Source organism: Aythya marila, assembly GCF_965140915.1.
Source record: "Aythya marila genome assembly, chromosome: 16".
Lineage (NCBI taxonomy): Eukaryota > Metazoa > Chordata > Aves > Anseriformes > Anatidae > Aythya > Aythya marila.
This window is the reverse complement of record NC_139057.1, coordinates 4,820,956-4,838,697: the sequence shown is the minus strand read 5'-3', so window position 1 is coordinate 4,838,697 and position 17,742 is coordinate 4,820,956. Positions and strand designations below refer to the sequence as shown.

At 42.6% G+C, this 17,742-nt stretch overlaps 1 protein-coding gene across 1 annotated transcript in view; it reads left to right on the top strand.

Moving 5' to 3' along the window:
* PHACTR3 (phosphatase and actin regulator 3) overlaps nucleotides 1-17,742 on the top strand; it is a 104,106-nt gene that overhangs the window by 40,499 nt on the left and 45,865 nt on the right. The window contains exons 2-3 of the mRNA XM_082773258.1: nucleotides 13,500-13,661; nucleotides 14,541-14,618. Of these exons, the coding sequence (XP_082629384.1) occupies nucleotides 13,505-13,661; nucleotides 14,541-14,618 (235 nt within the window). The 5' untranslated portion in view covers nucleotides 13,500-13,504. The remainder of the gene's footprint in view (nucleotides 1-13,499; nucleotides 13,662-14,540; nucleotides 14,619-17,742) is intronic.

The following is a 17,742-nucleotide window of genomic DNA, read 5'->3' as shown; positions in this document are numbered from 1 at the left end:
TCCAGCAAAAGGCTTGTTGGAACAAAGCTGCCTGATCAATATTTTTTGAACACATTGAGTAAAAAATCATTCTACTATCTCCAATCTTTGGGACTGGAAAGTTTTGATCTGATGCTAAATGCCCTAAAACTGAATTTATTGGATACAAGCCCAAGACTTTATGAACCAAGGCATACTTGTTCATGCTGATCTTCTAAGGGCTTGTCTACCTTGTGGGAAAGACGCTGTGTTAGGGCACCTGAGCTGTTGTGTCTACTTCAACGCCATGGAAATACATCACTCCTTCCATCCAGCACACTATTAATTGGCAGTGCTTCTTAGCTCCCCATGTGAGAGCCCGTGGCTGTACGAATGCCGCAGCGATGGTTAAGCACCCTGCCTCGCTTGGGTTACTCAGAGATCTCCAGCACAATGCCTCTCTGTACGTTTTACAAACATCTCTTGTTTCCATTTCCTTATTAAACAGAACAAAGAATGAAATCATAAGATGTTTTATTTTCAGCTTAAGCATTCTGTTCTGGTTTTGGTGGTTTTACTGTGAATTGCATATTATGGGTAACATACCCATGTGTTTTTGCAAACATGATCTCTCTGAGTGGCCCCCACAGGAACTCACAGGACACATAACTCTGGGGCACACTGAGAGAGCGGCACCCAGGCCACGAGGTCAGCATGTGAACAGAATCACTGAGTGCCAGCACATGTCAAAGAAGGAGAGTCTAACGGGGCAGGGTTTGAGCTGTTCAGGATAAAATGCCCTCTTTAAACTCCCGGGGAAGCATTCTGTTTGCTGGTTCATTGTGCCAGAAAATCTTAGTCCTATGCCCACACAAAATGTCATCGTGGCCAGTATCAATATCAGTCCACTACAGAGAGATCACAGGGACAGCCTAGCACCTGCTCTGCTAATCAGGGGCCAGTTAGGTCTTTAGGGTCAGGCTTCACTGCCCAGCAGTTTGAGGAAGGCACGCTGCTTCACTAGCCATACCTGCTTCTTTGTTTATGCAAAGATCTACGTTTTTCAGTGCTGTCAGTCCAGTCTCTTAAACTTGCTGCCCTCAGCACTAAGAGATGAGCTGGGTGGGCTTCTAGCAAGCATGCAGCCACTGTGAGCAACTGTGTGGGGAAAGGATGCCCTGGTGATCATTCTGCCTTATTTCCAAATAAACGTGTTTTATTAAACTTGAGGCACTTTCTGACCTCATCATCCAAGGGTTATACCCGATAGCCAGATGTCAGAATCATATATATATATATATATATATATATATATATATATATATATTTTTTGTTTCTTTCAAGCTTTTCCCCTGCTTTAAATAGAAGAATTAATTTTTCCACAGGGAAAGGCTCTTCTATTAATAGCACTAGGAGATCATTTCAGCACTTGAAAGGAAAAAATTACTTGAGCTTTTTGTGTTTTTTTTTTTTTTTTTTTATATACTTTAAAAATATTGTAAGTTACTTCATTGTGCAAGCAAGAATGCCCGCCTTCAGAGTTTTAATTACTGGGGAAAAAATCTCTAAGTTCAAAAAATAAAAGTAGTGAATGAGACTATGTGAAATGGCTGAAAATAAACATCTTCAAACAATCTGGCCTTATGTGTCAGTTCTCTCTCACGCTTTGATAATCTCATCTCAGTTGCTGAAACCGACTTATACAGATTGCATAGGATGCTCACAGATGATTGAAAGGACTTCTGCTTATCCACTGCAGTGAACTGCCAATAATGGGTGATGTTCTGAAGGGCAGCCTCAACCCATGACCTCCTTCCTATAAGGTATAATGGAGAAAATTTGTCCAGTTACACTTCCGTGATCTCACACTCCAAGATCTCTCCTCATTCATTTAAGAAAATGAGAGGAAAACAAGCCTTAGGCTTCTCTGCCTTTTCCAAATAAACTTTGTTATCCTCTTATGTAAAACACTAAGAGACTAGTCCAAGTGGCAAAGAGCTTTATACACAGCTTCACTTAAAAGCAAAAACATAAAACATGTTTTGTTCTGCAGTCACAGAAATTTCAGTCATTTATTGTAATGAATGGGCGATGTCGAAAGAACATATGGTATTTTTAGCTCTGCTTCATTACCCAGTGTGGTAAACCAATCCTGAATACTTGTAATGTCTAAAAGCTTTCTCTGAGAAGAAAGGTTCTTCCTGCACAGTCTTGATTAAAGTCAGACTGTTATTGTCCAGAGGATCAGGAACTGTACTGGGCAGGAAGAGAAGGCTGCGTGCAGGGCAAGCAGTCAGACTTGTATGGATGGTGAAGTGGTAGCAAAAAAAAGGAGTTGTTTGTAAAAGCAGAATCAATATAGGGAAGAGGAAAGGTAGCCCAGGGAGAAAGGGAATAGTCTTTGACAGGGAGGTGTAATTTCAGAATGACAAACTGCACCTGACCTTATGTTCAGGCATTTAGGACTGAAGCTCTATATTAGGGACAGATAAACTCAAGCTAGCATGATTCAAACACGGCAGTGTAAGGCATAATACGTGCCTATAAATGCAGTAGAGTACATAGGCACATTTGATACCAATTTCTTTTGTTACCGTGTTTCACCACATTTTTGTTTTTACTGTTCTGTTTTTTGTATGACTCCATTTGATCTGCCAATGAACTCGGCTTATGCTTGGCTAAGCTGACCTTTCTTTTTTCTTTATTACTGCACTAAATCCTTGAATTAGTTTGATATGATCTGTTCAGTCTAGTCACAAGCCAAATTATGAGGGATCTGGCTTATTCTCAATGAAGTGAAGGAATTTCAGAATGAAGAATGGATTTCTGCCCTGAACATCCCCTGCTATTTCTAAATACAGAACCATAGGAAGCTCCAAACAGATTTAGTTTGGATATAACTAATGCTGCCAGGAAGGAGTGGGCACGGAATAGCACAGATCAGCCTGGCAAAGCACTGAACACCTTTTCAGTTCTTATAAGAGCCTGTGGACTTCAGAGTTTCTTGGAACATCCCAGGATCAAATCCAAATTGTGCCTAGACAAGTGAAATTCAATACCATCATTACACAAAACAATCCACAAAGTCAACAGCAGTCTGAAGCCTCTGCAAATACCAAAGAGCTACGGCACACATTTCAAGACAGTGATATGGAAATCTTTAAATATCTTAGTTTTCATTACACTCACAAGTAATCAGTTTTTGGAGCTAAGATATTGGCACTTCCTCTGTTAGCACCCGTGTAGGTTTCTGGCACAAAGATGCTTCCAGGAGATTTTTGTGGATTTTTAGTGGCATACCCCAAAAGACTCACAGGGTTCCTTGGGAGGAAGCAGATATTATAATACTAAGGGGGGGGGGGGGGGGCATCTCTGTTTCCAGCTCTCCATGAATCATGCGAGCAGCTGAGAATACAGTTAAAATATGAAAGCTGAAAAGAAACTGAGTAGTTATTCCATTTCTCTTCCTCTTGGAAGAACTAAAAAAATACATAAATTTAGGTCAGACAGGGTAAAAAATATTCCATGTTGTTTTTCCTTCCATGATTTTTGGGCTTTGTGAGACTTGTAAGAACAGGCCCATGGTATGGTTGAAGTGAACAAGGCTCTTATTTACTTTAAAAATAAAAAAAAAATCATGTTAAAACAGAAGTTCAGTCCCTATTCTGTGGTGGTTTTAAAATGAAGGTTTTCTCAGAAATCTGGTTATCCCTTTCAATTAAAAAAAAAAGAAAAAAGAAGGAACCAAGGGGAAAGAGTCCAAGTATTCTTGCTGATGAGAGGCAAATGTTAGAAAAATATTCATTAGATGATTCCTCCTCAAAAACATAACCCAAATGAAAATCAAGAGCTGTTAGGAGACCAAAGAACTGACTAGAACTGTTGTTCTTAAAAAAAAAAAAAAAACAAAAAACAAAAAACAAAAAAAAAAAAAACAAACTTGTCTGTACAAAGAAGACCAACAGAGCTTCCTTCCATGCTCTTAATTTTGGCAATCTTTGTTCTTTTGCATTGCCACTAACCAGCAAAATAGAATTGTAATCGCGTGTTCCCACAACACATCTCAGTATCACAGAATCCCACCAGGATTTTGTTGTTGTTATTTTTTTTTTTTTTTTTTTTGCTTTACACCATTATATTGTACATGAAGTCTGTAAGACTGGGACTGGACAAATCTTACCTGCTCAGATGAACTGTTCAGAACAGGATTTTGGTCAGTAACTTCGGTATGTATGAGAAACATGGCACAGAGAGGGCCTGTTGTACCGATACAGATTTAAGAGGCTCCGCACCCCCCCACACTGGCTGATGTAGGGTGAGCAGGATGGTGCCTGATGCATTAGCCACATGGTGATGCTTTTGGTGACACATGGTGACCTTCCAGGCACTTAAAGGCAGATGTGGGGATCCTTTACAAACGCTGCTATCTAACAGGCTTTAAAATATCAAGAAGTAATTTCTCAGCAGCTACTACTTATATCTTATCTAACTCAGTATTCATTGTACCAACTTTGAATAAGTTTGTGTGCTACCTCTTGCTCTCCTGCTTATTCCAGGTAGTTCTTTCCAAAATGGTGTCAGCAGTGTAGTCTTTAAACATCACAACTGTACATGCTGTTGCCTAATTTTCCAAATAGTAACCATCTGCAAACATATCATAGAAGTTTATTATGTGGCATTTGCAGTTTCTGTGTACCATTAATTTAAGAGCCAGTGACTTTCAGTACCAACTCGCAAGAATTTGCACGTGTGTTTGAGGACTTTGAAGCTCATAATTTAGTAAGAGAAATAATGAATGTCATCCTTCCACTGGAAGGAAACTAGGAGAATTCTTAGTTCATCTCTGGAAGGATGGTTGTTTACTTTGATTTGCATTTTTGCTTTTAATAATAACCTTGTTTCCTTTGCACTTTTTAAGGAAAAAGCTTGTCCTCTGTCAAGTTAAAGGGCCGCAATATTACATTACCTAACAAATACCATTCTTTTTGCAAACCAGAGGATGCTGAGTCCCTCAGCACCAGCTCTTCCCAAACCACTTCTAACAGGCTGCACTGCTTGCTAGTGTAGACCCAGCTGATACAGCACAGTAGCAATGTTTGCTCTGTGTTTGCACATACATGCGTGTCTTTCCAACAACATCATCGACAAGAGGGTTTGTGGTACCCTGCTCTAATCTGGCTACTGAGTACTGAGTATAATTGCCTCTTTGGAAAATACCAGCAGACATCAGAACAACTGGACCTTTAAAACAGCGCTCCCCTCAAGGCATTCCCCACAGAGACGTCTCATGCTTACAGAACATTACGTGCAGGAGATGGCCTTCTCTAGAATGGGTTTAACCATTCACTCGGGTGATATGGCCTCCCAAGGAGGGTTTCACTGCAATTTACATCCCAACCAAATGCAAAAACTGCTGGCAGCTTTGTAACAGTTTTACAGAAAGCCAAAATAGATGCAAAATCTTTAGATGAAAGTTGAATTCAGTCATTATACTTGTTTTCTGTACTACCTTCCTCTGTGGCTGGTCTGTGTTTTGTCACATTTTTGTCTATGCATTTCTTCTTCCAAATCTCTATCCCATTCTGCATAACAGGCTTAGAGTTGCATCAGAGACTGTTGACTACTGCACATTTTTTTGCCAAGGGTTGTGAGGAAAGTGAAAGTGCAAAGCAGCAGAGGTGATAAAGGAAAAAAAGAAAAAAGGCAGCTGCTCTTGCATTTTGCAAAGCAGAAGGAATGCTTTCTACCTGTAGTAGTGACAAGAAGCAGTGACAGAGCACCATCGGAGATCTGCGGTGCATTGAAGAAAGAAAACTATACATTTAATTACAAGGGCATGAGAGTGCATAGGACATGAGGATTTGATTATTTCTCTAATGTACAAGTTTGGGATGGATATAACAGTGACAACTGGTTGTATAGCTGACAGGCACAGACTCCCATAGACAGAAGAAACTAAACAGGTTGATTCTGGCAATGCGCTGTTACCTTTCAGCATGGTGCTATTACACCAATAACTTCCAGGGTGTAACATCTCCCTGTAAACATAACTTCTATCAGGGAAAAGCAGCAGTGAAATGAATCGGACAGTGCCTCTTGGAGACAGCAAAGGATATGTTTCAGCCTGCAGACTCCCCAAGGAAGCTATTAAAAACATCCTTTCAACAAGCTTACAGCCAGAATACAGCTAATTAAACAACTGTAGGTGATGCAACACTGGTTCTGCAGAGGAGACAACAGTGTTACCATGCTGAGTCCAGGGAAAAGCCTAATTCAAGTCATTCCTGCACTGCCTGTGCTTGGGCTCCCCTGTCCTGCAGAACAGCACCTCTGAGAGGCTTGGGGAAAAACCCCAGTCCCGGGAATTGCCAGCACGTGTGGTACAAAACCCTCTGCAGATGCAGGATGGATGGGCAAGGCTCGGTGTGCAGCCTGGCTCCTGGCCCTCTGCTGGGATGGTGCTCATTTGACTTTATTTGAAGGGATTTTTTGTAAATCTCAGACGATGCTCTTCTGTTGCTGCCTGAGCAAGTTCTCACTGGGTGGTGTGAAGCATGCAAATGCCAAAGGTGATGTTTTACAGGCTCAGGTAACTGAGTTAACTGTGATTATACAGCAATCCTTCATTAGGCTCATTTTCTAACTGTTATTTAATTCTTCCTTATCCAGGTAAAGCATGTTGCCGGTTCCTTTATACAAACACTGAAAAACTTATTTTGTTAATGAACTGCTAATGTCACACTGTGTGCTGTAAATGATGGGAAGTGCTGCTGGGACTTGACACAATGATCCATAAGCCTGAAAGGCTCCTGATTAATTCTTTGCACCTTGGCTCATACAGCAGTAATGCTGTTAGGTGATATGTCAGCTTCCTGAAGGAACATCTTCTGGAAGAAATCACAAATCTCAAGCATATAAAGTGTATTTTTATCTAAGAGATGTAGCTGGAGTTGCCACTTCCCTGCTCTCTTTCCTTTGATAAGCATAATCTGTTTCCCATTCATTTCAGCTAAACCTGGTTCTGAAATCCAAATAGTTTGAAGGGAAGCACAGCATGACAGAATGGAAATCAACTTCCTTGGCAAGCACAGCCCCCTCCTACCACCCACAAATTATGTTTTTTTTTTCTTCTCTTTCAATTAAAGAAAAATGTTAAATCATAATTTAACATACTAAAGAGCAGTGGAAATGATAGAACAAGGATACATGGCAAACATTTGAGTTTGAAGTGAAAAAGGAAGCTTGGGTGCAGGAGCCCACATGAAAGGTGGAAAGCAAAAAACAGTAACTTATATTTTCACGTGGGCAAGTGTAAAAACCTAATCAGGATTCACACTCCTTGGCTAAAAGAAAGGTGATACAGCCCAGGAAAAGCCTGTATTCTGTGGAGGCTGAACCCAGAGCTGTTTTGGGTAGGGTGCCCATAAAGGACTCTGCTCCCTTCTGCCATTTCTCATGTTTTCACCCTGCCTTCACATATCTCCATGAGTCTGAAGTCTGCACAAATTTAGTATTGCAGATTTTCCCAAAGGTAACTCAGTGAATGACAAAGTCATCATGCGGCTGAACCTGGCCCACTATCCAGCTGCCTCCTTTCAGGATTAAACTGTTGGGGGAGGTGAAATCATGAGCATGTTGTTCCGTAACTGATAACAATTCTGAGAAGAGAGAGAGGAGAATTTAAGCCAAAGCTATTTACACTATTGGCCATACATAAACTATAAATCTGGCTAGGTAAATGTCTGAACGTGCACCTCAGTCCTGTAATTTTCCCTACTTTGTTTTAATATTTTTATGGTGTAACAAATATGCTGCGTCACAGCAGCAATCTGTATCACGTCAGCAGTTGTGCATCCAGAAGGAGCTTATGACTGCATTCAATGCTGCACTATAGGCACCTTGCCTTCTCTAAAGAAATAAACCATCAGGAACTAATTTTTCTGTTTAACAAAGTATTCAGTATAATTTTTTTCCAAACCAAAGCAAAACAACATCGAAACATTCACAGCTCTAAATACAACCGAAGTCCTTCAAAAATTATATAAATTTCAGGTTCATCAAAAGCTTTTTTCTCATTTCTAATTCTGATTTCTAATTTCTAATAGTCATTCAAAATAGGAAAAATCAAGACTCTGTATGTTCAGAAAACTGAAATAGAAACTTTCGAACTGGAACATTCCACTGCAGCTTTCTTTCAAAGAGAGTTCACAAAGAGAGTGTGTCTGCAGAAATGCAGGTGACAGAAAACATTTTTAGCACAAGGAAGAGCTCCATCACAGGAAACATCTAACAACTGCAATAAAAAAGCTCGTCAGATTGAATTCTGCTTCTCTGGAACATAACAGAAGTATTCAAAGTCTCTAGACACAAACAATTTGCCCCTGTACTGGAGACTCAGTCGTTGTGCTCAGTTCTTCCTGCCTTTAGGATGCTGAACTAAGGAAAAGGGACTTATTCCTGTTGCTAATTCTCTCCCAGAGCTCAGGAGAATCCTTACTTTAAAACCAAGACAACCTCTCTGCCTTCTTCCACCCACAGGTTTCTCTCACTAGATAAGAAGCGTTCTCTGCACAGAGCACCTTTGTAGAGAAGCGCTGTTTCTTGGCTAACATCACAAACGTCTGGGCTGCGTGATTCAGGACTGACCAGTAGTAGATGTGAACCCTTTGAAAGCTCAGCTCTCCCTGTGACATCCTGCTTAGCATCCTTTATAAAGGGGGACATGAACTCTAGGCAGCACTGGAGTTAGCAGTGGCAAAGGCATGTCTATCGCAGAAGCTGAAAAGGTCATTTTGATTCCACTCTCTGTCTCTACCCTCTGGAGGGGATCAAAGGGAGCCTCTTTTGCCTTTTTTTTTAAACTTTGCATCTGGTTGCAAAGATGGATGCAGTAATGATAAAGGGGGCAACATGCAGAGCTGCATCACAAACCAACACATCAGAAAACAGAGCACGCCTGCCTTACAAATTTGCCTGCAGCTCCTCTCTGCTGTGTTATTTTTAAACTGCCTGCAGGTTGCAGATTTTTCAGTGGCCCTTCTCCTAGAAGTGCACACAGGGGATTTAGGAAGGCACAGCTTCCATTACCATGAATAGAAGTTAACAAATTCCCAGCACATTAAAATTCAGCATCCTTCGTCTTCCCATAAACTTCTCGTTGCAATTTGTGTATTCACAAAAGAGCCTCACAGGTCCCTCCCAGCCCCTCTCCGGGGCAAGGTCAGCATACCCCAGCTCTGCATTCCTGATGTGCCCAGCTGCCACACTGCAGCCTGCAGAGAACAGCCTGCAGTTGCTGTAATCAGCAGCCCAGGCATCATTTGACAGTCTCTTTGGCTTACCAAAAAAGACAAGAAGTTAGACTCAACTGACTGAACCTATTTTTACCCCAGCATCATCCTCTCAGCACCAAAAATGTCCACAGTACCAAGGAGGGCTGTGTGCAGGCCTGGGGCACTCTCCCATCACACATCCCGGACTCAGACTCCACAGGACTCCCAGCAAACTTGCCCCAGTTCTGCAGGAGTCTGGATGGAACAGAGCCAGGACTTGATATCAGTAAATGGGAGAGGTCTGATGTGCAGGAACACTGCACGGTCCACGCACAATTCCTATAGAGAAGAGAGGAACGGGAAGAGTGGTATTTTTATGCTACTCCACCACTTTAAAGAAGAAAGCAATGGAGCATTTTTCAGACATACTGTTCAACCACAACTGCTACCAAAGTAGACAGAAGCTGCAGATGCTCAGACTCCAAGGGGTCAGGCACTGAAGCCAAACACGACAAATACCATGTTTTCTTTCCTTCTTCTCTCTTGCCTGTTTATTCTGCAGCCCAGAGCAGCACTGCAGAGCACTGCCCATTGGGTCAGAACCTCTCCCCTTGTCTGAGGCGCTGTCTCAGACATCAGACCACTCACACTCTTGGCCAATGTCAGGAGCTGTAGAAATCACCCCAGCTGGCACCGTGAGGAACGCTTGCCCAGCCTCATCAGACAGGCGTGTGATAGATGAGGAGTTTGTTTTGGATGCGGAGCTCCAGCACAGGAGCCTTTGCCCTCTGCAGGGTACACCAGGGACTCACAAGTAATTTCAATAGAAAAAGCCAACAAGCGCCAGTCAGAGCTAATGCTCTGGCCCCACAGGGCTGAACTGTGTCCTTGGGGGACAGCGTGGGACAGCTGAGCCTGGCCTCCCTGCCCTGGACTGGGGTGCTGGGGGTTAAGCTGGTGCTGACTCAGCCCTGTGTAAGGCCCGGCCCTCATCCTTCCACGTTACGCAGCTAGTGAAGCTGTTGCTCGCTTCTCCCAGCCGATTTGGAGAGTCCCGACTTGGCTCTTGGCTGTTTATATTTCGCAGACATTCTCCATGTAATTGCATGGCCTGGCCCCAGGCTATCAGGCTCTGGGAGAAATAACCGCATTATTCCACAGAACAGTTAGCATAATTAAAATATCAACTGCAGATTAAAAAATGTGCTGAATACTTCACAGAGTGGTTGGAGGGTTGGCAAGTCTTGGCAGCTTGCTGGCTGCAGGAGCTGGCTGGTATTTAGATGCGCCTGCTCCTTCAGCATTCCCTGCTGTACGTGGGAACTGCTTTTTGTGCTGTCAACTCCTCATCTCCCAAGCAGCCAACCCACACCCAAGAAGAAAGGAACTGACTAGAAATGAGGAGCTCCAAGGGCTTTCTTGTGATTCTTATTGCCAGTGAGACCATTTCCTTGTTATTTATGACTTCAGGACATCTGTCTTACTGTGTCTCTGTCTATTTTTATTTGTGTCCATCTCTCCAAATGTACAGTGTAGGAACTGCATATGGTGAGAACGTACCAGGTGATAAAACCATTTGCTTAAGAACTCTCTGTACCATCTGAAAAAGCATTAATAAATTTTAAAAGCCAATGAAAACCTCCACCGGAACATTTGTTTTAGCTACTATCTTCTCTTTGGTGACTGATGTGTATTTCATCTGTGACCTATCTAAGGTAGAAATCTACATTTCCAGAGCCAAGAGGGCAGAAGGGGATGGAAGACAGAAGGGCATGGAAGAAGCCCCACTTACAAGACTGGCAGAAAGCACAGAAGCATTGACCACTGCAGGGCATTTAGGGAATTCTTAGCGCCTTTGCAGTATCTTCCCCTTCTCTTTCCCAAGGGAATATGTGGGATAACAGACATTGCTAGGGACACGCAGATTTGGGTTTGAATGGCTTCTTGGTTCCATCTAAATCCCCTCCTATCTGGCAAAAACGGTAAAGCAATCTCATGCTACGTGTGGATGATGCCTAAAACACTTTGCAGACACCTACATCCTGAATGAAATGCAGCAGGGCCAGCAACCTGCCAAGGTACTGCTCTAAGTCAGATTCTTCTCTAATCTTCACTTACATGCTTGAGAAATTCCAGCGATGATAGGAAGCGCTCTTGCAGCAGTGCAGCCTCACAGGCAGACAGGGACGGTGGAGCTCAGGCTGTCCTACACCACTGAAAAAACTTCCAGGGCCAAGGCTCTGATTTACAGTCTGATCTACAGCTCTTTTGAGAGGAGCTAATTTTATGAACATTTCCATTCCCACTCGAGGGATGTCACAAGCAATGGCCAAATGTTATTTTCTGAGGCTTCTATTACAGCTTTAAAGTAATCATAATAGCAAATTAATAGCAGATCTTCTCTGCCATTTTCCATTCTCATTGCCATCTCCATAATCAAGAGCAGCTCTACTTCTTCAAAGCTTATTTCTGTGATACTTCTTAGTTTTGAATATGCAATTAGGGAAGAAGCATGATATCTTGGCACTCTAACTGTACTCTGTAGGCTACTGCCCTCCCCCTGTGCTAGGCTCTGTGCTAGTTTCTTTTTTCAACTTCTTAATATTGACCTCCAGACTGCTAACCATAAATAGCACCTTGGGTAGACACAATCATTTCAAAACCTAAAATAGATTTTTATGTACATTTAAAAGCCTTTCTAAATTAAACCCAATATAAACTCTATGAATTTAGATAATCTTTTGTCTCATTCCACTACATTGAAAGAGAAATTCACTGAACATGTACAGTGGGAGAGAAAGAAAAAAAAAGTTTCAGCCTTTTCTCTTGTTCTGGTAGTTCACATGGCCAGGTTTGCAGTTTGCCCCCACTAAATGATTCATCTCTCTTACCCACATTTTCAAAATTAAATGGAAGAGGAGGAATGTGTTCATTCCCCTGCTGTGTTTAATAATCTCCCCCAAATTGTTTCCTGTTTACTTGGAAATCCCCACTTCCATGCTGTGATTTAAGCATTTTCACCCTGTTGACTTAAAAACAAAGCCTACAAGATGCTATATAGTTTTTTATCTTGCAGTCATACAGCGATTTATGATAAATGTTGTTCCAGAGAGAAATTACTTGGAAACGTGCATATGTTCATAGCTCCATGTCTGATAACTTATCGCAGCTTCTTTTACCAGTCACTGTACTGGTGCTCAAATACAAACCTCAATAAAGCCACCAGTAACACCACCAATCGAACTGGGCTTCTTTCTTTCATGGTACTGGCCAGCACACAACTGTGAATAGTCAGCATACATGTACATGCATATTGTTTCACAATTGTATATTGTTTGAGTGTATTTTCAAGACAAAATATTAAAAATACCTAAATTGCTTTTCCAGCTGAAGTATTATCTGTAAATTCCTGTGGCTTGGCAGGACAAAAGGGAAAGAATTTTCCCCTTAGCTTCCTCAAGGAATAAATTTGCACAATAGTTGTAGGATTTTATTTACATAGCACATATCAAACAAACTGTTCTTATAGAACAGCATTAGCTCACACATGTCAGTGTGTTCTGTGCTAGCTTATGTGAAGAGAGTTCATTTAACAGGCAGGAATATCCTGCACCCTGAGAACAGAAATGGAAGCTGGGAATTCAGAGGGGACCTGAGCTTTCTCACACTCTCAGCTTTTCATAAAGGTCTAAAGTTTTCTAAATGAACATTACATTTATGTGATTAACTGGAGTTTGCGTGGGCCTAATTTGCAGATGTGTTAAATTTCTACTGCTCCTACTAAAGCTCTCTGGAGCACCCAGCTCCCCACATTTCAAAAGGCTGTAATGCACAGTTACACAGCCCTTGGGAAGGAGAGCAACACCGCTCCCTTGGTGAGTCCCAGGCATGGTTAAAGTCAGGAAAGAGAAGGAATAAAGCACAGGGTGTACAAATTAAGTACATCTCCCTCTCTGTGGGCCTCACTAATAGCCTAGAGAGATCCCTGAGGGACAGCAGCAGCAGAGATACTCCAGTATTTGGCATCCAGAGGGGTGCTGTGCAAGGCTGCAGCCAGGAGGAAACACTGGGCTGGCCCAGCAAGGCTGAGTGCCTCTGGCTGGCATCCCTCAGCCTGGCTGCTGGCTCCAGCAATACAGTGACAAAGTCTTATGGTGCTTAACTTGGCGACTAGACCAAATATGTGTTAGCTGAGGAGTCTCCATTCACCTGCCTTTTTGCTGAAGCCATCTGTCTAACTGCTGGCTTTCCTCTCTCTTCTCTTCCCAGATGAGATGGAGCAGTCCCCTGCAATGCGTTCTGACTACTTGGTCTCAGGGATTAGAACTCCGCCAGTGAGGAGAAACAGCAAACTGGCAACACTGGGCAGGATCTTCAAACCGTGGAAGTGGAGGAAAAAGAAGAATGAGAAACTAAAGCAGACCTCTGCAGGTACGATGAGAATGACAGTCTGATGCTGCACAAGGCAAAGCTCAGCTTGGGTGAAATTTCCTTACATAGGAAACACTAACGATGACCTGACCTAAACCTAATTCAGAAATCCCAGCATGTTGGGAATTCATGACATTAAGGCTAGAAAAAGCCCATACAGGCTGACTTCCTATGTAATGCAATATAATACATCTAAAAGAAAAGGTCAAAATAAGAGTGAAGCACAAGCCTCAATACAGACTGCTTTTCATGGGCTGTCTCTTCTCCAAATAGGCTACTTTTATGTCTGCAAGTATCGTCACCCCTTTTATTTGGGGTGAAGATTATTTAGGTCACAATAACATTATGAAAAGTGACAGGAAGGAGCTGCAGCATGTCAAGTTCCTTCCCTCAAGCAGCTGTCTCTGCAGTGGAGGAGCCCAGCACACAGCACTGCGCACTCTCGCTGGTCTCCAGGGATGTCCCAGGAGATCAGTAAGGAAACAAACTCACGTGCTAAGATAGGGTGATGCGATTCCCTCCACTTGCCCGATGCCCTGAGGAGTGTCACCATGAAGGACACTATCTCCTGAGGCAGCTCTAACACCTTGCATCAAACAGCACGAAGGCTCTCATACCCCTGTTATTCTGTACTCAATGTGATTAGGTAGCAGGTTAAATCATAAATCTCAGCTCTATGTGCGGGTGATTTTACTACTTTAACAACAGGAAGGGTACAAAACAGGCTGACCAATCCATGCACCTCCAGAATTTCCTGCAGTTCTTTCCAAGCACGCAGTAGTTGAGACCAGAGGGAATTTCCTCATTACAGCTTTCTCATTGAGATATACGAATACTCTGCTGTTAATTGGTGCTGTGTCATGCTACTACTTCTTGCAGTGCTGGAGAAGAAGATGACAGCACGACAAGGTCGGGATGAACTCATTAAGAAAGGCCTTCTGGAGATGATGGAACAGGGTAAGGAAATTTTTTTTTTTTTTTTAAACTCAAATCTTTTTTGGTGCAATAGGAAATGCAAGTCTTCAAAAGAAAAAAACTAACAATCAAAAAAAAAAAATAAAAGGAAGATCTTAAATCCAAGCACATTAAAGATAAAAAGTGCTTAATATTGAATTCTTCTGATTCCTTTCTGCTGTAATCAGTCCATGCAGTTTGATTTTTGATGGTTTATCACCTTGAATGCTTCTCCAGCTTCACTGGATTTTTACATAGCATGAATGTGAGCTGGTACATATGCAATTCCTCTAAAGCTAGCTAAATCTGACCGCCAAGGAAGTCAGCTTAAACTGGCATAAATATAAACTTAAACATACAGACGCATTCAGCAGGGAAGTTAACATGTACACCTCTTGAATCCAAATCTCATTAAATGATACTAATCTGCCATTTTCAGCAGCCTTCCCAGTAAAAAGAAAAGTTTACGTCAAAGCATATTGCCATCCTGTGTGCTTGTCATTCACGGGGAAAAGTGAAGCATTTGGTAGTGCCATTTTAAAGTTTTCCTGAGTACAAATCACGTTCAGAAGTCACTGAATGAAAGATGATGAAGTGTCAGAAACACGCACAAAGGTCTGTGGTTCTGTATAGCTCTGCTCCAAAGTCCTGGCAGATGCTCAAGGGACACAGAGATCTGAGTGACTGTTCTGCAAGATCACGTGAGCTCCCAACGTTATGGACAGCATCCCAATTGCCACTTCCACCTAAACAGAGATTAAAAAAATCCCTCTTTACTTTGTAAACTCTATAGCAGAAAGCACTGTCATGAAGACTGGCCTTTTAAGTTTGACCAATCTGGTAGATAGAAATCACAGAATCACACAGAATTTCTAGGTTGGAAGAGACCTCAAAATCATCGAGTCCAACCTCTGACCTAACGCTAACAGTCCCCACTAAACCATATCCCTAAGCTCTACATCTAAACGTCTTTTAAAGACTTCCAGGGATAGTGACTCCACCACTTCCCTGGGCAGCCTGTTCCAATGTCTAACAACCCTTTCGGGTTGATGTTCTTTGAAACTAATAATTGAGTTTCTTTGTATAAAACAAACGCCGTGCCTATAAATAGGCTGTGGGACAATAGTCAGTGATGCTAGGCTGCAGTGCAACTGCACAACTGAAGAGTCAGAAAAACAGAAAAAGAGCATTTTAAACAGGTTTTTTTTTTTTTTTTTTTCCCATTAAAGCAATTATCATATTATTTTATTGGATATATTTTAATGAGTTTTATGTCCAAGTTACAAAATCTATCAAACCATCAGCTTATTCTAAACTGGAAGGTTTTTGAAGGCTCATTTTTAATTCCTGTCCACTGAGCTCTTTCTGTCTCTCATTCTAGACAATTAGTTGTCCTGTCAGCACATCAGCACTACCCAATAGGAAAATACACCCTGTATCTGCTAAGGGCATGGAAGTTCCCCATAATCTATGAATTTGAAAGCATGGGCATGTGAGCATTATGAAACAGCAGTAAAATAAAACTTCTATAGAGCACATTAAACTGTAATAATGAGTTGATAAACATTTTGTATGCATAAAGAACTGGTTGGGAGGAACACAGAGGATGCTAAGTTGCAAGATCATTTTAACAAAATAAAAATAGTTAAAACAAAAGGAATTATGAGAAGCTGCACTTTCACAAAGGCAGCTGCAAACAGACTCTCCAGGCTCCTCTGCCCACCTGTCTCCAGTGAAGCTGCACAGAGCCCCTGTGAACATCACACCAATTTACAGAACCACCCTGTGCCCAGAAAGGAAAGCATGGCTGACAGTCAGTTGAAGGACACTGCAGCTCCCTGCAAGTTATTTTTCTTCACACGGAGTGTTGTGAATCTCCAGGGTTATTTTATTGTATTATCAGTAGAAGCAGCTTATTAACTGGTATCAAAAATTGACCCAAATAATTCTCAGTAAATGATTAGTGCCCTACTTGGACAGAGCTGAAGTGGCAGCAGTTTCACGGCTAAGTCCTCATTTATGCGGTAAGTTGCAGCTGTCAAAGCAGCAACGCTATGCTAAAAAGACTACAGTAAATCCCTAAATCCCTCTATTTCATCAGGCTCTACTCCACTTCCAGAGTCCTGGCTCCTGCTCCCTTTCATTAACAGTCCAAACCAGGACAAAGCTGTAGCCTGAGAAATGTGCAGACCTGCTGCATGCATTCACAACAGCCGTGTCCCAGTCCAGCTTCGTAGCGCAAGGTCTGTCGAGCAGCATTTTGAGCTGGGCTGTGTGGCTCAGAGCAAACCATGAAGCTCGCACAGACTCTGCCTCAATCTGTGAGCAGCCCAGGGTGAAATTGCACCATCCATGCTTTGGTGATGAGTCATCCCAACAGGTTATGTCACCCCTTCTCCTCGCACAACCCCAAAACGCAGCTGCCCAGACACACTGCGCAGACCAAGGTGTGCAGCCGAGTCCCTTCTGCCCCCCTCTCTGCTCACACAAACACCGAGCTGCCCCTTGGACACTCCTGGACCTAAAATACAGCTTTGCTCTAGGTTACAGGCTGCAGGGTCTGGCATACTGAGATTCCCTCCCAGATAAATCCCAGCCCTGCTTCTTCTGATTACTTTGCAATTCCCAGGACTATCTGCTGCTTTCCTTACCAGGGGATTTGAGGTCTGTGTTTTCTCCCACTCCCAGACTCTCTCTAAAATCAAGCTGGGAACCACTGCCAATCAAAGCAGCACGTCCACTTTGATCTAAGCACAAGTTGCTCTCTTTTGACCGAGACCATCACTGCTGAGAGCCTCAGACGTTCCTCAGCAGAGGGCTGTCTTCTGCTTGTCATTACTTCATTAGTCACTGCACTTCCATGACCGGGATCCGAAGGAGCTCTTGTCTCTGTCTGCAGCTCTATTGTGGCACAGCTGTCAGCAGCTTGCCTGTCTGAAGGATGCGAGGAACGTGCGAAGCAGAGTTACCTTGAACACACTTAGGGAGCTTCCCCCAACATTTCTCCCCATTGTGAGCATAAAAACCACTCAGATGTAGCTGTGCACTGAGAGGTAAGGACTGCCTGTCAAGTAACGCAGGCAGCTGTTAATACACCGCTGATTATGTATAGGCTGCCTTCACAATG